At 43.8% G+C, this 27,039-nt stretch overlaps 1 protein-coding gene across 3 annotated transcripts in view; it reads right to left on the reverse strand.

The window, feature by feature from the left end:
- Positions 1–27,039, reverse strand: part of LOC122551782 (contactin-associated protein-like 5) — a 1,118,157-nt gene that overhangs the window by 629,132 nt on the left and 461,986 nt on the right. For all 3 annotated transcript variants that reach the window (XM_087989332.1, XM_043694246.2, XM_087989333.1), the window contains exon 4: positions 18,446–18,593. In XM_087989332.1, coding sequence (XP_087845458.1) covers positions 18,446–18,593 — 148 coding nt within the window. The remainder of the gene's footprint in view (positions 1–18,445; positions 18,594–27,039) is intronic.

Below are 27,039 nucleotides of genomic sequence, written 5' to 3' on the forward strand. Positions count from 1 at the left end.
CATATACCCATCCAGATCCCTTTCAAATGTTGGAATTGTACTACCCTCCACACTTTCTCTAGCAGTTCATTCCATATACACACCACCCTTTGCATGAAAAAGTTGCCCCTTTTGTATCTTTCCCCTCTCACCTTAAAAGTACACCTTCTAGTTTTGGACTTTCCTACCCTGGGAAAAAGACCTTGGCTATTCACCCTATCCATGCCCCTCAAGATCTTATAAATCTCTATAAGGTCACCCCTCAGCCTGTGATGCTCCCCCCCCCAGACTATTTAGCCTCTCCCGATAGCTCAAACCCTCCAACTCCAGCAATATCTTTGGTGTTTGTGGATTACTAACTAGACCAGGATATGCTCAGTTCCTTTCGTAACAAAGGGTATTCATAGGGGCTAGAGCATTGTGGGACCTTCAAAAATGCTTTCTTTCCTTATCATAGAATCCTTACAGTGTGGAAACACTGTTAGGCCCAACAAATCTACACTGACCCATTCCCCTAATCTATTACTCTACATTTGCCCCTGACTAATGACCCTAACCTACATATCCACGAACACTATGGGCAACTTGGAATAGCCAATCCACCTAATCTTTGGATTGTGGAAGGAAACTGGAACACTCAGAAGAAACCCACACAGACACAGGGAGAATGTACTAAACTCCACACAGACAGTTATCTGAGGCTGGAATCGAACCTAGGTCCCTGGCAAGAAGGCAACTCATCACCACCTTCTCAAGGGCAACTAGGGGCAACTAATAAATGTTGGCCACTCAGTGACATCTACGCTCCACCAGTGAACAAAAAAAAGTAAATTCTTGTCAGGAGACAGCATCACAGAATGTAGAACATTACTGTGCAGTACAGGCCCTTCAGTCCTTGATGTTGTACTGACCTGTGGAGCCAATCTGAAGCCCATCTAAACTACACTGTTCCATTTTCATCTATATGTTTATCCAATGACCATTTAAATACACTTAAATTTGGTGAGCCTATTACTGCTGCAGGCAGGGCATCCACACCCCTACTACTCTCTGAATAAATAATCTACCTCTGACATCTGTCCTATATCTATCACCCCTCAATTTAAAGCTCTGTTCCCTTATGCTAGCCATCTCCATCCGAGGAAAAAGGCTCTCACTGTCCATCCGATCTAACCATCTGATTATCTGATATGTCTCAATTAAGTCCCCTCTCAACCCTCTTCTCTCCAAAGAAAACAACCTCAAGTCTCTCAGCCTTTCCTCATAAGACCTTCCCTCCATACCAGGAAATATCCAAGTAAATCTCCTCTGCACCCATTCCAGAGCTTCTACATCCTTCCTATAATGCGGTGACCAGAACTGTATGCAATGCTCCAGATACGGCCACACCAGAGATTGGAGCAACTCATGGCCTCATGGCTCCAAAAGTTAATCCCTCTACCAATAAAAGTTAACATACTGTTTCCTTCTTAACAACGTTATCAACCTGGGTGGCAACTTTCAGGGATCTATGTACATGGACACTAAGATCTCTCTGCTCATCCACACTACCAAGAATCTTACCATTAGCCCAGTATTCCTGTTGCTCCTTCCAAAGTGAATCACCTCACACTTTTCCACATTAAACTCCATTTCCCAACTCTCAGCTCAGCTTTGCAGCTTATCTATGTCCCTCTGTAACCTGCAACATCTTTCGGCGCTATCCACAAGTCTCCTGGCCTTAGTGTCATCCGCAAATTTACTAACTCATCCTTTTACACCCTCACCCAGGTCATTTATAAAAATTATAAACATTATAATTCTAAAAATAGATCCTTGCGGTATACCACTAATAACTGAACTCCAGGATAAACATTTTCCATCAACCACCACCCTCTGTCTTCTTTCAGCTAGTCAATTTCTGATCTAAACCGCTAAATCACCCTCAATCCCATGCATCCATATTTTGTACAATAGACTACTGTGGGGAGCCTTATCAAATGCCTTACTGAAATCCATATACACCACATCAACCACTTCACCCTCATCCATCTCTTTGGTCACCTTCGCAAAGAGCTCAATAAGGTTTGTGAGGCACAACCTACCCTTCACAAAATATCCCTAATCAACTTATTCCTTTTGAGATGATTATAAATCCTATCTCTTATAACCTTTCCCAACCGTCCGCCCACAACTGAAGTAAGGCTCACTGGTCCATAATTAACAGGATTGTCTCTACTCCCCTTCTTGAACAAGGGGAAAACATTTGCTATCCTCCAGTCTTCTGTCACTATTCCTGTAGACAATGACGACATAGAGATCAAAGTCAAAGGCTCTGCAAGCTCCTCCCTGGCTTCCCAGAGAACCCTAGGAAAAATCCCATCCGGCCCAGGGGACTTATCTATTCTCCCACTTTGCAGAATTGCTAACCCCTCCTCCTTATGCACCTAAATCCCATCAAGTCTAGTAGCCTGTATCTCAGTATTCTCCTCAACAATGTTGTCTTTTTCCAGTGTAAATACTGATAAAAAATATTCATTTAGCACTTCTCCTATCTCCTCAGACTCCACGCAAAACTTCCCACTGTTTTCCTTGATTGGCTGTAATCTTACTCTATCATTCTTTTATTCCTGATGTACCTATAGAAAGCTTTAGGGTTTTCCTTGATCCCATCTGCCAATGACTTCTCTAGTCCCCTCTTGGCTCTTCTTAGCTCTCTCTTTAGGTCTTTCCTGGCCAACTTGTAACTCTCAAACATCCTTACTGAGTCTTCATGTCTCATCCTAACATTAGACTTCCTTTTGACAAGGGGTTCAAATTCTTTAATAAACCATGGCTCCATTGCTTGACCACTTCCTCTCTGCCTGACAGGTACATATTTATCAAGAACACACAGTAGTTGTTCCTTGAAAAAGCTCCACGTTTCAATTGTGCCCATCCCCTGCAGTTTCCTTCCCCATCCTATGCATCCTAAATCTTGCCCAGTCGCATCATAATTGCCTTTCACCCAGCTTTAACTCTTGCTCTTTGGTATATGAAGGAACCTCGATTATCCGAATATCAATTATCCAAATGTTGGATTATTCGAAGGAGATCTGGAGGTCCCCTTTAGAAACATTACACCAAAGAGCTGTTTCAACCCTGATTGCATCTTTTGTTTACAATGATTAAAAACAATCTCGGCTCACTGAAATGCTGCAAGAACAATCCTGGACATTGATGGGAGCCCAGGCACTATCTCCAAATGACTGACCACCTGCCTTCTCTCTCTCTCCCCATGCACTTTCCCTAGAGTTCTATACAGGGGGAACCCTAAACACTCCCTTCCCCCGATATTCTCTCCAACATTGTCCTGTTCAGGGCAGACGTGGAACATGACGAAAATTGCAGTTAAAAGTTGTGTGTGTGTGTGTGTGTGTGTGTGTGTGTGTGTGTGTGTGTGTGTGTGTGTGTGTGTGTGTGTGTGTGTGTGTGTGTGTGTGTGTGTGTGTGTGTGTGTGTGTGTGTGTGTGTGTGTGTATGTGTGTGTGTATATATATATATATACGCATGCGCTATTTGGAGACTTACCCCACAAAGGCAGCAGCAGTCTTACTGTTGGTGTCCACTCCGGCTGCGAGGGGGTCTAACTGGGGAAGGGGCAAATGAGGGGGGTGGGGGGACAAGGGAGCGCGAGCAGCCAGGGGCAGGGGAACACGGGGGGGCAGGTCAGGTGGGGGCAGGGGTGCAGGCGGGGGTCGGAGGGTGGGTGTGGGCAGACGGGGGGGGCGGGGGGGGGTGCTGGCCAAGGTTCGGAGACAGGCAGGGGCCAGGCAGGGGGGCAGTGTTGATGGGGGCAATGTTGGACGGGGTTGGGGGTGCGGCGTTGGATGGGGTTGGGGGCAGGCGGAGGGGTGGTGTTGGGGGGGCGGTGTTGGATGGTGTTGGGGACAGGCAGGGGGCAGGGCTCACGTGCAGTGTGCTGCTGCCTAGTCTCCAGACTTCACAGAAAACTCCGAGCCCCAGAGGAGAGGCATTGGATCGATTAACCGAATAATCAATTATCCAAACGAAATAGTGCCCACCCATCTCGTTCCAATAATTGATGTTCCTCTGTATTTCTATCCCTTTCCACTGCTAAAGTAAACACAACTGAATTACAGTCACTATCACCAAAGTGCTCAACTACCTCCAAATCTAACACCTGGCCGGATTCATTACCCAGTACCAAATCCAATGTGGCCTTGCCCCTTGTTGGCCTGTCTACATACTGTGTAAGGAAACCCTCCTGCAGATATTGTACAAAAATGGACCCATCTAAAGTACTTGAACTATAGTATGTTAAAGCCCCCCATAACAACTACATGTTATTCTTGCTCCTATCGAGAGTCATCTTTGCAATTCTTTCCTCTACATCTCTGGAACCTATAGGAAACACCCAACAGGGTGACCTATAGGAAACTCCCAACAGGGTGACCCCTCCTTTCCTGTTTATAACCTCAGCCCATACTACCTCAGTAGACGAGTCCACAAATATCCTTTCTGCCGCCGTAATACTGTTCAGGACGAGCAATGCCACACCTCCCCCTCTTTTACCATTTGTTCTGTTCTTACTTAAGTCATCATTATTCCACATGTAACGGTGGATACCGCTCAGAAGATCACCTCAGGATTAACTTTCCCAAAACAAGAGACAGATGGCTTGGAATTGGCTACAGCAGAATAACAAAGGGGGAGGGAAGATTGAAACACCTGAGGAAGAGAAGAAGAATCCTGGCACTTGGGAATGTACACAGAACATAGAACAATACAGCACAGAACAGGCCCCTCGGCCCACAATGTTGTGCCGAACATTTGTCCTAGCTTAAGCACCCACCCATGTACCTATCCAATTGCCGCTTAAAGGTCACCAAAGATTCTGACTCTGCCACTCCCACAGGCAGCGCATTCCATGCCCCCACCACTCTCTGGGTAAAGAACCTACCCCTGACATCCCCTCATACCTTCCACCCTTCACCTTAAATTTATGTCCCCTTGTAACACTCTGTTGTACCCGGGGAAAAGGTTTCTGACTGTCTACTCTATCTATTCCTCTGATCATCTTATAAACCTCTATCAAGTCACCCCCTCATCCTTCGCCGTTCCAATGAGAAAAGGCCTAGCACTCTCAACCTATTCTTGTACGACCTATTCTCCATTCCAGGCAACATCCTGGTAAATCTTCTCTGCACTCTCTCCAAAGCTTCCACATCTTTCCTAAAGTGAGGCAACTAGAACTGCACACAGTACTCCAAATGTGGCCTTACCAAGGTCCTGTACAGCCGCAACATCACTTCACGACTCTTGAATTCAATCCCTCTGCTAATGAACGCTAATAAACCATAGGCCTTCTTACAAGCTCTATCCACCTGAGTAGCAACTTTCAAAGATCTATGAACATAGACCCCAAGATCCCTCTGCTCCTCCACCTTACTAAGAACCCTACCGTTAACCCTGTATTCCGCATTCTTATTTGTCCTTCCAAAATGGATAACCTCACACTTGACAGGGTTGAACTCCATCTGCCACTCCTCAGCCCAGCTCTGCATCATATCTAAATTTCTTTGCAGCCGACAGCAGCCCTCCTCACTATCCACAACTCCACCAATCTTCGTATCATCTGCAAATTTACTGACCCACCCTTCGACTCCCTCTTCCAAGTCATTAATAAAAATTACAAACAGCAGAGGACCCAGAACTGATCCCTGCGGAACTCCACTTGTAACTGGGCTCCAGGCTGAATATTTACCATCGACCACCACTCTCTGACTTCGACCGGTTAGCCAGTTTTCTATCCAACTGGCCAAATTTCTCTCTATCCCATGCTTCCTGACTTTCCGCATAAGCCTACCATGGGGAACCTTATCAAATGCCTTACTAAATTCCATGTACACTTACATCCACTGCTCTACCCTCATCCACATGCTTGGTCACCTCCTCAAAGAATTCAATAAGACTTGTAAGGCAAGACCTACCCTTCACAAATCCGTGCTGGCTGTCCCTAATCAGGCAGTGTCTTTCCAGATACTCATAAATCCTATCCCTCAGTACCCTTTCCATTACTTTGCCTACCATCGAAGTAAGACTAACAGGTCTGTAATTCCCGGGGTTATCCCTATTCCCTTTTTTGAACAGGGGCACAACATTCATCACTCTCCAGTCCCCTGGTACCACCCCCGTTGACAGTGAAAACGAAAAAATCATTGCCAACGGCTCTGCAATTTCCTCTCTTGCTTCCCACATTATCCTAGGATATATCCCGTCAGGCCCGGGGGACTTATCTATCCTCAAGTTGTTCAAAATGCCAACACATCTTCCTTCCTAACAAGTATCTCCTCTAGCTTACCAGTCCGTTTCACACGGACTGTGTGGAAAGAAAGGCTGGTAGATTCCTCTGGAGTGTAATAAGACAGTGGTAACAGGATAGGTCAGAGTCAGCATGGATTTATGAAAGGGAAATCATGCTTGACTAATCTTCTGGAATTTTTAGAGGATGTAACTCTGAAGATGGACGAGGGAGATCCAGTAGATGTAGTGTACCTGGACTTTCAGAAAGCTTTTGATAAAGTCCCACATAGGAGGTTAGTGAGCAAATTTCGGGCGCATGGTATTGGGGGCAAAGTACTAACTTGTATTGAAAGTTGGTTGGCTGACAGGAAACAAAGAGTAGTGATAAACGGCTGCATTTCGGAATGGCAGGCGGTGACCAGTGGGGTACCGCAGGGATCAGTGCTGGGACCACAGCTTTTTACAATACATATTAATGATATTGAAGATGGTATTAGTAATAACATTAGCAAATTTGCTGATGATACTAAGCTGGGTGGCAGGGTAAAATGTGAGGAGGATGGTAGGAGATTACAGGGTGACCTGGACAGGTTAGACGAGTGGTCAGAAGCATGGCAGATGCAGTTTAATGTGGATAAATGTATGGTTATCCACTTTGGTGGCAAGAACAGGAAGGCAGATTACTACCTAAATGGAATCAATTTCGGTAAAGGGGCAGTACAAAGAGATCTGGGTGTTCTTGTACACCAGTCAATGAAGGTAGGCATGCAGGTACAGCAGATAGTGAAGAAAGCTAATAGCATCCCTTCATAACAAGAGGGATTGAGTATAGAAGCAAAGAGGTTCTTCTGTAGCTGTACAGGGCCCTGGTGATACCACACCTGGAGTATTGTGTGCAGTTCTGGTCTCCAAATTTGAGGAAAGACCATCTGGCTATTGAGGGAGTGCAGCGGAGGTTCACGAGGTCAATTCCTGGAATGGTGGGACTACCTTACACTGAAAGACTGGAGCAACTGGGCTTGTATACCCTTGAGTTTAGAAGACTGAGAAGGGATCTGATTGAGACATATAAGATTATGAAAGGATTGGACACTCTGGAAGCAGGAAACATGTTTCCGCTGATGGGTGAGTGTCGAACCAGAGGACACAGCTTAAAAATACGGGATAGACCATTTGGACAGAGATGAGGAGAAACGTCTTCACCCAGAGAGTGGTGGCTGCGTGGAATGCTCTGCCCCAGAGGGCAGTGGAGAACCAGTCTCTGGATTCATTTAAGAAAGAGTTGGATAGAGCTCTCAAGGATAGTGGAATCAAGGGTTATGGAGATAAGGCAGGAACAGGATACTGATTAAGGATGATCAGCCATGATCATATTGAATGGTGGTGCTGGCTCGAAGGGCAGAATGGCCTACTCCTGCACCTATTGTCTATTGTCTATTGTCTGTTGACAGTGCAAGAATATGCATGCCATTTTAGCTCCAGGCAAAATGAGACTGTACACCAGTCAGTAGATTTTATGACAATGTAAGTATAAGAAAGTCAACAAGAATATCCAGTGTCTGCATCTATTTCTCTGTTGTTATTTAAAGTTGGCAAATGAATGAAGAGATCTCCCTCAGGTCACTATGGTGCTTAGATCATTATCTCATTGAATTCTGGATGAGATTATCCCAAATCCTTCGCATTTCATAACATTGGCACTTGGACCAAGATGGAAAACAGAGATTAGTTGATTTTCCTGTGACCTTCAGTAAAGAACATATTTGAATCTGTCTGCAATGATATTAGCAACTGTCTTTCAATCACATGGTAATAAGATTGTTTCCGAGGTTTTTTTTATCAGAGACTCACGATAAAACAGGAAACAGCTTCGAGATAACAAATAACAATTTCACCTCCTAAGACTTATTCAGAGGAGCACAGAAATGAGAGGAGGCCATTCAGCCCCTTCAGTCCATACTAATATACAAGTAGATCATGGCTGGTCTGTATCTTATATCCATTCATTTACTTTTTTTGTCTATGACAGTCGACACTTTATCCCATGAAAATCTGTCAACTTCAGTTTTGAAATGCTCCAGTACTGTACAGAAACTTAAAACACAGGAGCAGAAGGTGGTCTGTGTTTGAACTTGCTCCCATATTCAATTCCAACTCTGTACCCTGCTCTTGCTTTCACTCCATAGCCTTTCCTTTAGAGCTAAGAGCAATATCTAAATCCTCTTTAAAATGTTCAATCTTTTAGCCTCAGGCAACTTCTGTGACAATGAATTCCACACCACTCCCTTGTGTGAAGAATGTTTTCCTTATCTCAGTGCTAAATGGCATGTCCCATACCCTTAGACTATGATGCTTGCATCCCTAACCCCACCTCAGCCTCTCCAGGTTGCGGGAGAAGTCAGTGCCAGATGTCCACCAGGTTTTATGTAAAGTGTCTCCTGCCATCACCTCCTAATTGGACCAGCTCTAACTTTAAGGATTTCGATGTCCCACACGAGAAAATTGTTTCCATCTATCTACGCTATGAACTCCTTTAATCATCTCAAAGACCCCAAGTAGATTATTCCTCAATCTTCTTTATGCAAAGTACAGATTCCAATATGCTTCTGGCGTTAAGGTTGCATCTTTTATGTTTTTTGCAGACTGAAATGGGAAATGAGTCGAGAGCGTGGTGCTGGAAAAGTACAGCATGTCAGGCAGCATCCGAGGGGCTGGAAAATCGACGTTTCAGGCAAAAGCCCTTCATCAGGAATGGGAAATAACTATTTTAAATCCCATGTTTTGCAAGGATTGTTGCAGGCCTTGAAAACTGAGTTCCCTGATAGTCATGGCGAGTTTTCTTTTACTCATTTGTGGAACTTGAGTGTTGCTGGCTGGCCAGCAGTGATAGCCCATCCCTATTTGTCCCTGAGAAGGTGGTGGTGAGCTGCCTTCTTGAATCGCTGTAGTCCACTTGCTCTGGTTTGACCCACAATGCCATTAGGGAGGGAATTCCAGGAATTTTATCCAACGGCTGTGAAGGAACGGCGATGTATTTCCAAGTCAGGGTAGTGTGTGACTTGGAAGGGAACTTGTAGGTGGTGGTTTTCCCAAGGGTTCTGCCCTTGTCCTTCTAGATAAAGTGGTCGTGGGTTTGAAAGGTGCTGTCTAAGGATTTTTGGTGAATTTCTGCAGTGCATCTTGTAGATAGTACACACTGCTGCTACTGAGCACCAGTGGTGGAGGGATTGGATGTTTGTTGATGTGGTGCCAATCAAGCGGGTTGATTTGTCCTGGATGGTGTCAAGCTTCTTGAGTGTCTTTGGAGCTGCACCCATCCAGGCAAATGGGGAGTATTCCATCACACTCCTGACCTGTGCCTTGTAGATGTGGAGAGATTTTGGGATGTCAGGAGGTGAGTTACTCACCATAGTATCCCTAATCTCTGACCTTCGCTTGTAGCCACTGTGTTTATGTGGTGAGTCCAGTTCAGTTTTTGGTCAATGGTAACCCCAAGGATGTTGACAGTGGGGGAATTCAGTGATGATAATACCGTTGAATGCCAAGGGGCGGCGGTTAGAGTGTCCCTTATTGGTGATGGTCATTGTCTGGCATTTGTGTGACACAAATGTTACTTGCTACTTGTTGGCCCAAGCCCTGACAATGTCCAGATCTTGTTGCATTTGAACATGGACTGCTTCAGTATCAGAAGAGTCACGAATGGTGCTGAACACTGTGCAATCATCGACGATCATCCCCACTTCTGACCTTATGACAGAGGGAAGGTCATTGATGAAGTAGCTGAAGATTGTTGGGCCCAGGACACTACCCCGAGGGACTCCTGCAGTGATGTCCTGGAACTGAGATGACTCACTCTCCACAACCACAACCATCCTCCTTTGACTCTAACCAGCAGAGTGTTTGCCCCCTGATACCCATTGATTCTAGTTTTGCTCCTTCATGCCATACTCGGTCAAATGCAGCTTTGATAGTAAGGGCTGTCACTTTCACCTCACCTCTGGAATTCAGCTCTTTTGTCCATGTTTGAACCAAGGCTGTAGTGAGGTCAGGAGCTGAGTGACCCTGGCGAAACCCAGAGTGGGTGTCACTGACCAGGTTATTGCTGAGCAGGCGCTGCTTGATAGCATTATTAATGACCCCTTCCATCACTTTACTGATGATGGAGAGTTGGCTGATTGTGTGGTAATTGGCCAGGTTTGATTTGTCCAGGGTTTTGTGTACTGGACATACCTGGGCAATTTTCCACAGTGTCGGGTAGATGCCAGCATTGTAACTGTACTGGAACAGCTTGGCTAGGGGAGGTCATCCAAAATGCTGCCACCCATATCTTAAATCACAGTAGATCTTGTTCACTCAATCATCTTGTGCTCACTGACATCAGCTCCCAGTTAAGCAGGACATTTACGGCATAACAGTTAAGGATGGCAGATGTCCTTCCCTTAAGGACATTAATGAACCAGATGGGTTCTTCCGACAATTGATAATGGATTTATGGTCATCAGTTGACTCTTAACTCCAGACATTTTGCAAGCAGTATTGTGCAAATAGTGATCTGAATGAATAGCATTTGGGTTGAGGATGACATAAAGCTGACAGGTTGTGTACAGATTCAGCTCTGGTCGTTAACAAGAAGTTAATTGGTCAATGGACAAGTAATCAGTTACCTGCCAACAATCATGTGATTGGCTCACTTTAGGGCAGCACTGTGGCTGAATGGTTAACACTGCTACCTCCTGGCGCCAGGGTTTGGGTTTGATTCCACCCTCGGGTGACTGTGTGGAGTTGGCACCTTCTCCCTGTGCCTGCATGGGTTTCCTCCTGGTGTTCTGGTTTTCTTCCACAGTCCAAAGATGTGGAGGTTAGTGAATTAGCCATGCTAAGTTGCCCATAGTTAGCCATGCTATAGTTGCCCATAGTGTTCAAGGAGGTATAGCTTAGGTGCATTAGTAAGGGGTAAATCTAGAATAATAGGGTGGGAGAATGGCTCTTCAGAGGGTTGGTGTGGACTTACTGGGCCAAATGGCCTGTTTCCACACTGTAGGGACTCTATGGTTCTATGTAACCGAGTAACTTGGGGTTGGAGTTAAGATACAGGGAAATGACTGAGTCTCCACCAGCCAGGAGCTCTCTCCATTTTCTGCAGTAAGTCGCTTGAAATCTGATAAAAAAGTTTATATTTCCTTCAAAAGTTGCTGTCAGCTTTAATTTTAATTGATAAGGCAGAGCTCTTACACAAAACCAGTGGAAGCATCCGATAAGGAAGGCTGAGATGTAAACTTCTGATCTGCAAGGGTTGGGAAACTTGAAAGGGTTCAGAAAAGATTTACAAAGATGTTGCCAGGGTTGGAGAGTTTGAGCTATAGGGAGAGGCTGAATAGGCTGGAGCTGTTTTCCCTGGAGCGTCAGAGGCTGAGGGGTGACCTTATAGAGGTTTATAAAATCATGAGGGTCATGGAGAGGGTGAATAGTTAAGGTATTCTCCCCAGGGTAGGTGTGTTCATAGCTAGAGGGCATAGATTTAAGGTGAGAGGCGTAAGACTTAAAAAGAAACCAAGAGTCAACTTTTTCACAGAGAGTGGAAGATGTATGGAATGAACTGCCAGAGGAAGTGGTGGAGGCTGGTATAATTATGACATTTAAAAGGGATGGGTGCATAAATAGGAAGAGTTTTGAGGGAGATGGGCCAAATGCTGGGACTAGATTAATTGAGGATATTTGATCAGCATGGATGAGTTGGACTGAAGGATTTGTTTCTATGCTGTACATCTCTATGACTCTAAAATCTTTACAAATCTTGTGAATATAAACCACTGAAATTTTTATTTGTGTGTGTGTGTGTGTGTGTTGTAAGGAATTAAACTTTTAATTAGTCTTATTAAACTCCAACAGTTTATAACTGTCACTCTCACCCAGTAGGGAGTGGGGAGGGCAGGTCTGAGGACCGCCTCGTGTCTCTGGAGAAGGAGCACGCGGTGTCCACCAACACCCTTGAGCTATTCAGGGAAAGGTGGGCACCGCAGGGAGTGGAGTGCATTATTTCCCCCTTCAACTCTGTTTTGATTTAATCCCTGCCCTCCCCTTCACTGTTTGATCACTCAGCCTTGCCTTTTGATGTGAAGGGCACTGCTTGTCACTGGTCACTTGGGTGTTTCCTTTCTTCCTGGTGGCGGAAGCTGAATAAAGATTTGTACACCCTGTGTCTTTCACAGTGTCTCACACCTGCACACGCAATTATGGGTGCAGGGGAAAAATAAGCACTACCGCAGTTAGGCGGTAGTGTGGGGGTTAAAAAAAAAGAAAAAAAATATATAACTGCCACCCTGTAGTTGGAGGTTAATTACTTGTTACATCTTGTTAAATACAGAAAACTGGTCTATGCAATATATTAACCTGGGTCTGAAAAACAGGCAAATTGGGGAATATGTATGTACTTTTAAAACAAATCTGTGCTGACTCCGGGAATATTAGAGCATGATTTCCAGTGCACTGCTACAGTGGGGTGTGACAAATGGTTAGATGCCAACATTCCACAATCTGTGAATTGGAGGTCATCCAAAACTCTGCCACTCACATCCTAAACCACAGTAGATCTTGTTCACTCATTGCGCTCACTAACATCAGCTCCCAGTTAAGCAGCACCCTGATCTTAACCAGCTACAGGGAAAGGGCTTCCAGTGTCTCAAGTAATCACTGCCACCACCTTCCCAGGGACAACTGGGAACTGACAACAAATGTTGACCTGATGTTGACCATTCTGAAGTAGAAGATTGTGGTGCTGGAAAAGTACAGCAGGGCAGGCAGCATCCAAGGAGCAGGAGAATCGACATTTTGGGCATAAGCCCTTCATCAGGAATGAGACTAGTGGCTCAAGTGGGCTGAGAGATAAATGGGAGGGGGGTGGGGCTAGGGAGAAGGTAGTTGGGAAGGCAATAGATAGATGGAGGTCGGGGGTGATGGTGATAAGTCGGAGAGGAGAGTGGAGCCGAGAGGTGGGAAGGAAGATGGACAGGTAGGAGATCAAGAGGGTGGTGCTGAGTTGGAAGCTTGGATCTGGGATAAGGTGGGGGGAGGGGAAATGAGGAAACTGGTGAAATGCACATTGATCCCATGTGGTTGGAGGGTCTCTGGGACATACACATGAAGCAACCCCACCACCCGATGGCCAAACACTTTAACTCCCCCTCCCACTCTGCCAAGGACATGCAAGTCCAGGGCCTCCTCCACCACAAAACCCGAACCACCTGACGCCTGGAGGAAGAACGTCTCATCGAGGCAATTAGAATCTCCACTAATAGGTAATCTCTGCGCCATGCCATTCAAAGGCTTTACTATCATTGAATCCCACACTACCAATAACCCGCGGATTACCATTGATCAGAAGCTCAACTGGACTCACCATATAAGTACTGTGCCTTCAAGAACAGGTCAGGGCCTAGGAATACTACAGCGAGTAACTTACCTTCCCATTCCCCAAACCCCATTCACCATCTATAAGGTATAAGTCAAGAGTGTGATGGAATACTTGCTTGAATGAGTGCATCAACAACACTCAAGAAGCTTGACACCATCCAGGACAAAGCAGCCTGCTTGATTGGCACCACATTGACAAACAACCACGTCCTTCACCACCGACATTCAATAGCAGCAGTGTGTACTATTTACAAAATACAGAGATTCATCAAGGCTTCTTAGACAGCACCTTACAAAGCCACAACCATCACACAAAGGACAGACAATAATGTGGCCAGACAGCGACGGCCGCATCTCATGTGGGAGTTATATAAACAATCTTGTATTTAAAAGCCTCCGTAATCTGGCCCTCCCTGTGTCTTCAATGTCTGCCAGCTGTATCGCTCCCTGACATGTCTGCACCCCTCCAATACGGGCTTCTTGAAATTCCAGGATTTTATCGCACCACCCACAAGCGGCCTTGAGCTCAGCTGTCTTTGGTAAAATGTGGAATATGAAGTAAATATAAATCTGTCATTATTATAACTGAAGATGTATTCATGCCTTCGGCAGGATGCTTTGAGTGTAGTGGGGTGAGATTGACAATAAAGGAGAAACATCACTCTTTAGTAGACTGTCGAAGTGCATCATAAAAGCTAAACACAGCAGATACTGGAAATATGAAATTGACATTGAAAATGTTGAAGAGACTCAGCAGCTATACAGTATCTGTGGACAGAGAAATTGAGTTAATGCTTTGAATCCAACAGTTACCATTAACTCTGCACAATCCATAACCCTACATAACATTCCCTTTCATATATCAATCTAATTCCTTTTCCAATGTTTTGCCTGAACATGTACACTCCAGACCATTCCAGGTCCTAACTGTCATTAAATGTCAAGTTTTGCAATCATGCATCATGCATAAGACTTTAAGTGATCATTCCTTTAAAACTGTTACATTCTGAAAACAGGTAGCATAAACCTGTGTTTTGTCCTTTATGTTTACAGGGTTAAGGGATACTCCAACATTTGAGTCACTTGAGTCCAACAGTTAAATGTTAACTCTGTTTTTCTCACACCCATAGATGCTGCCAGACCTGTTGAGTTTCTCTAGCATTCTCTGTGTTTGTTGCAGGAAGATATAGAGTGCAAATGTGGTTGGAATTATTTTACCATTTGTACATCTGGATTATTGCTGGGGCAGAGATGATACATGAAGGTGATGAGGACAGGTCAAGCCTATGAACAAAGAACAATACAGCAGAGGAACAGGCCCTTCAGCACACCAAACCTGTACATATACATTTTGTCCTTCCATACTCAAACTGTCTTCACTTACAGGATCCATATCCCTTTATTCCCTTCCTATTCACGCATTCATCCAGGTGTTTCTTGAATGCTGCTATAGTGTCTGCATCCACCGCCTCCCTTGGCAGCACTCTTCAGACACTCACCAGCTTTTGTGTGAAAAACTTGCCTCGCACATCTCTTCTAAACATCTCCCCCTGCACCTTGAACTTTTGTCCCCTAGTAATTCACCCCTCCACCCTGGGAAAAAGCTTCAAACTTTCCACTCTATCCATGCCATTCGCAATCTTATAAACTTCTATCAGGTCACTCCTAAAACTCCTGCCTTCCAGTGAAAACAGTTAATCCAACTTTTCTTCATAGCTAAAATCCGCCAAACCAGGCAACATCCTAGTAAACGTTTCCTGCATCCTCTCCAAAGTGGCCACACCATTCAGGTAAAGTGGTGACCAGAACTGTATGCAATATTCCAAATAATGATTAGTGGTTGACTGGACTATGACACTCCCATGATGGCCAATGCATGACAAAACTCTACAATTCTTTCCCCTGAAAGACCTAGAACCAGAGAGCATGTTCTCAGATCAAAGGGGTGCCTATTTAAGACAACAATGAGAAGGAATTTCTTCTCTCAGAGTGTTGGGTCTTTGGAACTCCTTGCCACAGAGAGCTGTGGGAACACAGAGCTTGTGTATACAGAGGAACCTCGATTATCCGAATATCAATTATCTAAATATCGGATTATCTGAAGGAGATCGCAAGGTCCTGATAGAAACATTATATCAAAGACGTGCTTCCAACACTGATTTCAATGATTAAACAGGCACTGTCTCCAAATGTCTGACTGCCCGCCCGCTCTCTCTCTCTCCCCACACTTTCCCTGGAGTTCTACACAAGGGGTGTACCCTAAACCCGCCCTTCCCCAGATAATCTCTCCAACATTGCCCTGCACAGGGTAAACGTGGAACCTGTCAAAAAGTAGTAGTAAAACATTGTGTGTGTGTGTGCATGCGTGTGTGTGTGCATGTGTGTGTGAGTGTGCATGCGTGTGTGTGTGCGCACGTGCATGCACTGTTTGGAGACTCACTCACCCCCCAAAAGGCAGCAGCAGCAGCAGTCTTGTTGTTGATGCCCAGTCCAGCTGCCCCAGAGAGGGGGTGGGGGTGGATGGGGCTTGAGAGCGCAGGGGGACGGGTGCAGGGTGCGGGTGGGGGACGGTGTTGGACAGGTTTGGGCGAGGGAGGGGGAGGGCTTGCGCGTTGTATGCTGCTGCCTTGAGTCCTGAATCGGGAGCAGACTTAGAAAACTCTGAGCCGCAGAGGAAAAGCATTGAATCGATTAACCGATTAATTGATTATCCGAACGGAATAGTGCCCGCCCATCTCATTTGGATAATCGAGGTTCCTCTGTATTTACAGCTGTGACAGATAGATTATTGATCAGTCGGGGAATTAAAGATTAGGGGGAAAGGACAGCAAAGTGGACATGAGGAATGTTGGGTCAGCTATAATTATATAGAATGACAGGGCAGCTTTAAGGGGCTGCCTGTTTCTGTTTCTATTTCTTATAATTTCATGGTCTTGCCGTCTTAAATGTCTCTGCCTCTCAACCTGACACTTCCATCCTTAAAACCTACTTCATTCACCAAGCTTTCAGATCCCTTTTATGCCTTAATGGGGTGTGGCAAAGTCAACATTTGTTGACCATCTCTCAGGTCCTTTGAACTGAGCAGTTTGATCGAGCATTTCAGAGGGCAGTTAAGAGTCAAGCATACTGCCGCAAAATGCTGCAGATGCTGGAAATCTGAAATAAAAATGAACAGTGCTGGAGAAACTCAGCAGATCTAGCAGCATCCATAGAGAGAGAAACGGAGTGAGCAACAGAGTGAGTCTAGATGAGCTGTCTTCAGACACTGCTGCAGGTTTGATATCATAATCGCAACAGAAAAGGTAAGGATATCAGACTTCCTTCTCAGGAGGATGTTGGTGAACCTCTTTCCAAAAAAAGAAATGATAATTTTATTACTTGGATTAGCTTTTACTTCCAGATACAGTAATTGCGTAACATTTCACCAGCCACTATGGCAGCATTTGAACCTCCCTCGCCATATTTTTTGCCACAGCCTCCAATCTATTAATCCAGCTAGTTCACAGGCTCACTCTCTCATAGAGAGGCAAGGGAAGAGGTTGAGAAGGACAATCCTTCAAGGTAGCCTCAGCAGATGTGGAAATTGAACCTATGCTGCTGATATCGCTCTGAATTGCAAGCCAATTGAGTGGTCAGCTCACCCCCTATCAGTCCAGCAATAATACCATGATACTGCTTCAGAGAGACATGGAGTCATACAGCACAGAAACTCTTTGACCCAATTTGTCCATGCCAACCAGGATTCCTAACCGAACCAGTCCCATTTCCCAGCATTTGGTCCATGTATCTCTAAATCTTTCCTATTCACATACCTGGCCAAAAGTCTTTTCAATGTTGTAATTGGACCCGCCTCTACCACATCCTTTGGCAGTTTGTTCCATATGCATACTACCCAACTGTTTACAAAGTCAGAAGTCACATGACACCAGGTTACAGTCCAACAGGTTTATTTGAAATCACAAGCTTTCAGAGCATTGTTCTTCGTCAGGTGATGAAGGAGCATGCTTTGAAAGCTTGTGATTTCAAATAAACCATTTGGGCTGTACCCTGGTGTCATGTGACTTCTGACTTTGTAAACAGATGTCTACCCCAGTCCAACACTGGCATTGAAATGTCATGGCACCCACCTTTGCGACCAAGTATCGCGTATGTGGTCGCTTGCAATATTTTGTACCACTGTGCACCTTTGGATATTTTATAGTGTTCATGGTGCTTTATCAATGCAAACTGTTGTTGTACAGATTTCATGGAAGTACCCAATGCTAAAGGCCCCACCTGTCGATAAACATGCAATTGACTGTAAAACTACATTGGACAAACAGGCAAAAAACTAGGATCAGAATACATGAACATCAACGAGCCACAAAAAGACATGACCCACTCTCACTAGTATCTTTACATACAGGTGAAGAAGGACACCACTTCGACTGAGACAACACATCAATCCTAGGACAAGCCAAACAGAGACATGCACAAGAATTCCTAGAAGAGTGGCATTCCAACCGGAACTGAATCAACTAACACATTCACTTGGATCCAATTTACCAACTCCTAAAAAAAGAACAGGAAATGACATCACCACAGGAAATGATGTCACAAACCCAAGGAAACCTAAACACATAAATAAAAAGCAGGCCATACCACCAGTGCTTCACCGGAGGCTCACTGATGATGTTACCTAGTATGGTGACGAAATGTCTGAAAACAAACCTTCCAGCTCAGCGAGTAAACTTATATCCATGCAATTGACTTCTGAGTGTCTCATACTCACTGTAAGAGCAGCCATAAACTTCAACCCTCATTCCGATTCTTCCATTAGGATTCCAATCAAGAGGAACAAACCGCAAGAACCTGGCTTTGATTGAGTTTTGCAACTTGTGGTGCACAACAGTGTCTGCGTTGGAGTTTCCTACGAACGCCTGTACAAAGAAATAAATAACAGTTTGAGATGGACCAAACTAACAGTGTCAATGATCGTCTATCTGTAAGTAACAGCTGGAGTAGGTCTGAAAGTTGCACCAGTAACAATTAATTTTTTTTTAGTCAACAATGAACAAACAGGGGAAAAAAAAAATCAGTCTTTATTTCTTGGAAGCTAATGGTGATTTCCCATGTCAGAGTTCAGTCATCAATCTGAAACTATTTAGAATTTAGACTGAAATAGTTGCACTTTCAAATTACAATTTCTTTCATATTCAAAATGGATTGGACTTATGGGGCACTTCCATACCACTGGACATTCAAAACATTCCCGCCGATAAAGGACTCTTTTTAAAGTCGTCACTGCTGTGTGGTAGGGAATGGAAGTGAACGTACACACAGCAAGATTCCACAAACAGCAAAGAGATAATAACCAGCTAATAGCTGTTATTATTATGTTAATAGTAGATTTAAAATGATTAGGACAGCAGGTATAACAGTCCCTCCCTTCTTCCAAACATAGGAAAGTCATTATTAAAACCATCCTATTAGTTAGATGGTTTGACTGTCAGACTAGCAGCCTGCAAACAGTGCATCATTCCATACACACCACACTCGATTGTCAGAGAAATACAAAACTGCCATAGTGTAGTAGGAGAAAGTGAGGACTGCAGATGCTGGAGATCAGAGTCCAAAAGTGTGGCGCTGGAAAAGCACAGCAGATCAGGCAGCACCCGAGGAGCAGGAGAGGTGACATTTTGGGTCTAAGCCCTTCATCAGGAATTCCTGTTCGACTCTCCTGCTCCTCAGCTGCTGCCTGACCTGCTGTGATTTTCTGGTGCCACACTTTTCGATTGTGTAGATGGAAGCCATTGTGTCTGCACTAGTTCTTCAAGTGAGAATTCACCAAAAGGCTTCCACCTGCCTTCTCCCTGTAATCCTGCACAATCTTCCTTTTCAGAAACCAATCAAACTTTCTTTCCAATGTATTGATTGAAACTGCGCACTCCAAACAGTGCATCCCATGAGCTGTATCATCTAGAAGAACAAGGGCAACGGCTACATGGGAACACCACCAACTGCAAGTTCCTCTTCAAGTCACTCACCATCCTGATTTGGAAGTGTATCACCGTTCCTTGAATTAAAAATCCCTGAATGATCTGTCAACAGCGTTGTGGAGGGATTTACCCAGAATGGACTGCTGCGGTTCAAGATGTCACTTTTGCAAGGGCATTGAGGGACGGGCAATAAATAATGGTTCAGCCGATGACATCCACTTGCCAATGAATAGATTACAAAGAAGAAACGGAACAGAACAGATTGGGCTCCTGAGGATTTCAGAAATGGGAAGCTGTTGAGGTGTGCTGTGCTGATGATAATTGGATTAGGAAAATGTATGCAGGAAGCAGAATGATTATTGAAGGAGATTATAAATTTAGACCTTGAGTATTTGAACTTCCACTGGAGAGCTTGAATTGTCTGTGGGACTATACCTGGAATGTTATATCAGTGACAGTGGAAATGATGCAAAAAAGCATTTTTAAGGGAATATTTTGTCTTTATTTGTCAATGTGAAAGCTACTTTTTTTTCTGTAGCTTGATGCATTTGTTACCTATTAATTACTGTTTAATCAAGATTGAGTTTGGTTTGTTTGCCAAAGAAGCCTTGAAAAGTAAAATTTTGTCCAACATTAGTCGCACAGTGATATAGCAGTAATATCACTGCATCCATAAGTCACTTCAACTAACGAAGGAGCAGCGTTCTGAAAGCTTGTCATTTCAAATAAACCTGTTGGACTATATCCTGGTGTCGTGTCACTTCTGACTTTGTCCACTCCAGTCCAATCGAGGAGCAGAAAAATCGACGTTTCGGGCATAAGCCCTTCTTCAGGAATGAGGCTGGTAGGCAAAGGGTGGTGGTGGGCGGGGGGATTTGGGGGAGGGATGCTGCGAATACGATCGGTGGAAGGAGGTGAGGGTGATAGGCTGGAGAAGGGGTGGGGGCGGAGAGGTCGGGAAGCAGATTGCAGGTCAAGAGGGCGGTGCTGAATTTAGGGGTTGGGACTGAGATAAGGTGGGGGGAAGGGGTCCTGACCTGACTGACCTGCTGCGCTTTTCCAGCACCACACTTTTCAACTCTGGTCTCCAGCATCTGCAGTCCTCACTTTCTCCCACTCCAGTCCAATGCTGACACCTCTGCATCATGACTAATGCTGTTAGGGAAGGAAACCTCCACTCTTACCTGGTCTGGCCTCTATGTGACTCCAGACCTACAACAATATGTTTGACTCTTAACTGCCCTATGAAAAAGCTGTAGCAAGCCACTCAATTCAATGGACAATTAGGGATACAGAATAAATGCTGGTCATCCAGCAACATCTGCATCTCAGGGACAAATAACAAAGAAGTTAGACAAGTGGCTAACAGTTGCAGCTGTATAAGACTTCAGTTTGGCCACATTTGGAGTGTTGTGTGCAGTTCTGGTCACCACACTATCGGAAGGATGTGAAGGCTTTAGAGAAAGTGCAAAAGAGGTTTACCAGGATGATGCATGGGCTGGAGAGTATTAGCTATAAGCAGAGATTAGCCAAGCACTAATTGTTTTCATTAGTCTCAGAGGCTGATGGACGACCTGATAGAAGCATATAAAATGATATATAGTGGATAGTTGGGGGTCTTCTTTCCAGAGTGAAAATATCAAATACTCAGGGCAATAGGTTTAATGCGAAAGGGGAAATATTTAAGGGAGATTGCAAGGAAAGTTTTTTTTACACAGTTTCAACAGTGTTTTTTTTACACACAGAGTTTACGAGGCACTTGGACAGATACATGAAAAGCAAGGAATAGAGGGATGTGGACTATGTGCAGGCAGATGGGAGTGGTTTAGAATGGTCTTGTGGTCGGCACAGATATAGTGGGCTGAAGGGCCTGTTCCTGTGTTGTACTGTTCTCTGTTCTATGAATAAGGATTTTGGTATGGACCAACCAGACTCCTTCAAAATAATTTAAGGAGGTAGCCGAGACCACAACATTTTTCTTATTTTAAAGGTAGATGTGAAGTGTTGTGTTTCAGATGCAAACTACTCGATGTTAAGTAAAACACAATTTATTTAAACACTGTTGTTAAAATGCAAAACAAAGAGGAATTTAGAATAACTCAGCTATTGGAAAACACAACCGAAAAATAGATACGGTACCTATTACTAATTAACATCCCATAAAAAGGCAAACTCAGACACAAATTCTCACATACAGTTCTCCAATCCAAGGGGAAAAAGCACCAAGGGCAATTTCAGAGAAAATAGCAACCAGGAGATATTCATTGAAGCTTCCAACTCTTTCAAGACCCCAATGTCTTGTGCTTAAAACTAATCATAAAGAAAAAGACTAGAAAGTCTGGTCTGAGAGAGCTGGACAAACTCAGGCTGCTTCCATTGTTCCAACTTCCAAGGCCTCACAAATTGTTTCCTTTCTCAGAGACAGCTTACTTCTGCCTTGTAACTTCTCTTCAAAAACAAGCCTAAGACTAAAATAACTTCTGAAAGTGACAACATCACTACAGTTTTAAGGAAGGTTTTAAATGAGGAGCAGGAAACAGAGATGGAATGATATTGTTTGGGCACTGTAGAGTAATAGGCCTAGATGATAGAAGACATCTCAAATTATCTATCAGTCCCAAATGAGTGATTTGTTTTCCCACACTTGCTAATCACACTGAATATTTAGTCCAAACGCAGGTGTTTCTTCAGTTTTGCTGATCTGTAACTCTCAAAAGAGGAATCTAAAAAAAAACTCAAAAACAGAGCAGCTGTTACAGCCAGAAATGTTTTCCATCCACCATCTTGGATTACCTAGGGAAAGACATAAAAGAGACCTAAGGGGAAACTTTTTCACACAGAGGCTGGTACGTGTATGGAATGAGCTGCCAAACGAAGTGATGGAGGCTAGTACAATTGTAACATTTAAGAGGCATTTGGATGGGTATATGAATAGGAAGGGTTTGGAGGGATATGGGCCAGGTGCTGTCAGGTGGGACTAGATTGGATTAGATTAGATTATTTACAGTGTGGAAACAGGCCCTTCGGCCCAACAAGTCCACACTGACCCTCCAAAGAGCAACCCACCCAGATCCATTCCCCTACATTTACCCCTTCACCTCACACTATGGGCAATTTAGCATGGCCAATTCACCTAACCTGCACATTTTTAGACTGTGGGAGGAAACCGGAGCACCTGGAGGAAACCCACACAGACACGGGGAGAATCTGTAAACTCCACACAGACAGTTGCCTGAGGCGGGAATTGAACCCGGGTGTCTGACGCTGTGAGGCAGCAGTGCTAATCACTGTGCCACCATGCCGCCCTCAATATATGGTCAGGATATCTGGTCGCATGGGCAGGTTGGACCAAAGGGTCTGTTTCCATGCTGTACATCTCTATGACTCTATGAATCACTTCATTCAGCTCTGGAAGCATTGAAAGAATTCTACTCCAATAAGACACTGCATGCATGGAGTGCAAAATAATTTTTATTCAAATTCTGGGGCTGAATTTCCTTCAGGATCTGGAAAACCTACCTGTGCACAGTTGTGGCTCATAACCTACAAAAAAAAGTCACATGTGACTTTTTTTTGTCTTTTCACACTGTCGTCAGGTTTGCAGTGCAGTTTTGGAGCCGGTTGGGGTACAGGAGGAATGTTGTGAAAACATGAGCTAACTAGAAGGCTTGGCTCACTTCTCTAATGCAATATCCCAAATTCCTTCCATATTTAAGGGCATACCCTCCAAACCCCACCCACCCACTTCAGCCCATGTCATCTCTCACCCCTTATTTAGTTCCACAGTCCCTCATCCAGTTGTAAAGAGACTGAGGCTGTTTTCTTTGAGTGACGGAGATTGAGGGGGAACTTAATGAGTATAAAATTATAAGGGGCATAGATAGAGTAGACGGAAAGAAACTTTCTCCTTGATAGAGGAATCAATAAACAGAGAGGCATGGATTTAAAGTAAGGGGCAGAAGGTTTAGAGGAGATTTGAGGAAAAACATTTTCACTCAGAGGATGGTGGAATCTGGAATACACTGCCAATAATGGTATTGGAGGAATAAAGCTTCATAACATTTAAGAAATATTTAAATGTGCTATTGTGGTGCGTAAGGTATACATGGCTATGGGTAGAGAAATAGGATTAGAATAGTTAGGTGGCCGTTATTCACTGGCAGGGATGTGGTGCTCTGAAAGGTCTTTTTATGTGCTATAAATCTTTGACTCTATCGAGTTTACACTACATTCAGACCTCAATAATAACCTTATAAGATTGTGTCAACAATCCAGAAACAAAGCAGCAGTCTTTGTTATTATGACTTTCTGAGACTATCATTCATTCTCAGTTAAATAGAACACCCAGTGTGTTGAAACCCATTAGCATTTGAAACTCAGCCAGGCACCCAGAATGACTGTAGCTGTCCACACAATAGTGTGCTCTCTGGGAGGGAATGAACAGAAAGTGTTCAACTTCAAAACATTGTGCCTGTCAATCAATCCAAGGGAGCGGGTGGTTAGATTTTCTTTTTTTCAAAAATTGTTTCAACTGTGAAAAATAATTTTTTATAGAGCCATTTAAATCCCAGTAGAAAGCATGACAGCACATGCCAACATTTTGTCAGCATTTATGTAATATTTCTCAGTGTATTAAACTGTTTTATTGGCGCAAATACACAAGTATGATCAATGGATTACAGAAAAAAATCCCTATTGTAAATCACTGCATTAAAACAGATCTGAATTGCAAAACATCACCAAAAACTGGAGATGAGAAAATGCTTTACAATTACATTTCAGAATCCATCACCTACTTAGCGGATTTGCCACTTCTTTCACAAACTTGTAAAACTTGTGTATTTTTAATGGGTGTTTAATCTAGGAATGATACAGGGGAGGAAATACAAGAGTCATTCCCTATTCAAGATGGGGAAATCTGACCTCAGTAGGAGGTAAGTGTCCCTGCGGAAAGGCCAGAGGGAAATGGAATGAGGCTGGGAATGTAAAGGAAAATCATAGTTCCTCCAAAACGTACCCATATTGTATGTAGCCATCACATACTAAATGACATGGTGGCTCAATGGTTAGCACTGCTGTCTCACAGTGCTAGGGACCTGGGTTCGACTCCAACCTCAGGTGACTGTCTGTGTTGAGTTTGCACATTCTCCCCGTGTCTGCGTGGGTTTCACCGGGTGCTCTGGTTTCCCCCCACAATCCAAAGATGTGCAGGTTAGGTGTATTGACCATGCTAAATTGCTTTAGGTGCATTAGTCAGGGGTAAATGTGGAGGAATGGATCTGGTTGGGTTACTCTTCGAAGGGTTGGTATGGACTGAAGGGCCTGTTTCCATACTGTAGGGAATCTAAGTTAAACTTGGCCCTCACCCCAGATAATGGCACAGTGGCCAGCACTGCTGTCACACAGTGCCAGGGACCCAGGTTTGATTCACTGTGTGGAGTTTGCACATTTTCCCTGTGTCTACGTGGATTTCCTCCAGGTGCTCTGATTTCCTCCCACAATCCATTGACATGCAGGTGAGGTGGATTGGCCATGTTAAATTGCCCACATTGTACAGGGATATGCAGGGTAGGTAGATTAGCCATGGAAAATCAGGGTTATAGGGATAGGGAAGGGGGCAGGTCTGGGTGGGACACTTTCGGAGATTTGTTGTGGACTCCAATGGGCGAAATGGCTGGCTTACACACTGTAGGGACTCTATGACAACATATTGCCTCATTATAAAAGATACTCTTCCCTTGGAATGAGTTGGATGACCATACTTTAGATGTTGCACAAGTACAATCCAGCTTTTGTTGCAACATCTTAAACCCAATATTTGGTACTTAAGGAGCAATGAAATTGTGTCTTAGAGTTGCTAACTGGAATTTTCAGGTAGAAATTTGGATATTCATTGCTTGTATCCAGGATCAATGCAGACAATATTTAACCATCCTTACCCTTATTTAGCATTTAGAGGTTTATGGGTTCACTCCAGGATGTAGGCATACATATCAGGCAAATCACATTGGAATAGATGGTCAATATCTGAGCTTTCAGGTGGAACATAGAGGATGCAGCAACAGATCACAAGGTGATCCCAGGTATGGAGAGAATTTCTTTTAGTGAGAGGTTGGAGGAGGTTGGCTTGTATTCTTTGGAGATTAAAAGAATGAGAAGAGACCATATTGAAATATATAAAATTGCAGAATTGTTACAGCACGGAAGGAGGTCATTCAGTCCATTGTGCCTGAACCAGTTCTATTACCCAGTGTCCTTTGCCCATGTTCCTGCACATCATTTATATCTAAATATTAATTCTATGCCTTCTTGAATATTACAATTAAACTTGCATCCACCACATTTCCAGGCAGTGCATTCCATACTCTAACTACTCACTGGGTGAAAATGGTTTTCTTCTCTCCTACCACCCTGAATATGCCACTGAAAACAACCTTGGAACATTATACTATATTGAAGCTATTGTGCAAAATGCAAGTTGTCATGGCTACTTGCTGTAGAAAGGCAGCTCCAATTCAAATCCAGCAACTATCTCCGATATGAAGAAATGTGTTTTTTTTCTACTGATTGTAATTGAACAACGAATGTGAAGGTAAGGCAACAAAAATCAGCAATTTCCCTTACTTTCCATTGTGTAGTCAAGATAAGTAACACTGTCAACTTAAAAGGTGAGGCAAAAATATATCCCAGTGAGGAGGAAAGATTCCATGACTAGCCATTAAGGAGACTATTAAATTTGAAAGTAAAAGCATTTAAGGAGGCCAAAGTCAGTGAAAGTAAAATACAATGGGGAAACTAGCAAGGAATATAAAAACTGACAATAAGAGCTTCTTTAAATATATAAAAAACAAAGAGAGAGGTCAAAGTGAACAATGGCCCATTAGAAGATTAATCTGGAGAGACCCTTTTGGGGGTCAAGGAAATGACAGAGGAGTTAAAAGACATTTTGCATCAGTCTTTACACTGAAAGATACTTCAAACATCCCATTTATATGAAAGAATACTGGGAAGTAATAAAGTATCATCACCATTACCAAAGAAGCAGTATTAGACAAGCTAATGGGACTAAAGGCAGGTAATTTCCCTGGTCCTGATGTCTTGGACACTAGAATTTTAAAAGATGCAACTATGGAGATAATGGATGCAATATTTACAATTTTCCAAAATTCATTGGTATTGGGAGAAGTGACAGAGGTATGGAAAACTGCTAATAAAACACCCTTATTCAGAAGGGAGGGGGGCAAAAAGTGAGGAATTATAGGCTGATTAGTCTAATGCCTATTGTTGGAAAATATTGGAATCAATTATTAGTGAAGTAATAGCAGGACATCTGGAAAATCATAATCTAATCTAGCAGAGTCAGCTCGGCTTCACAAAATGGATATTG

This window comes from Chiloscyllium plagiosum, unplaced genomic scaffold (assembly GCF_037043375.1).
Source record: "Chiloscyllium plagiosum isolate Xiang-an unplaced genomic scaffold, Cpla_swu_hap1 HiC_scaffold_7, whole genome shotgun sequence".
Classification (NCBI taxonomy): Eukaryota; Metazoa; Chordata; class Chondrichthyes; order Orectolobiformes; family Hemiscylliidae; genus Chiloscyllium; species Chiloscyllium plagiosum.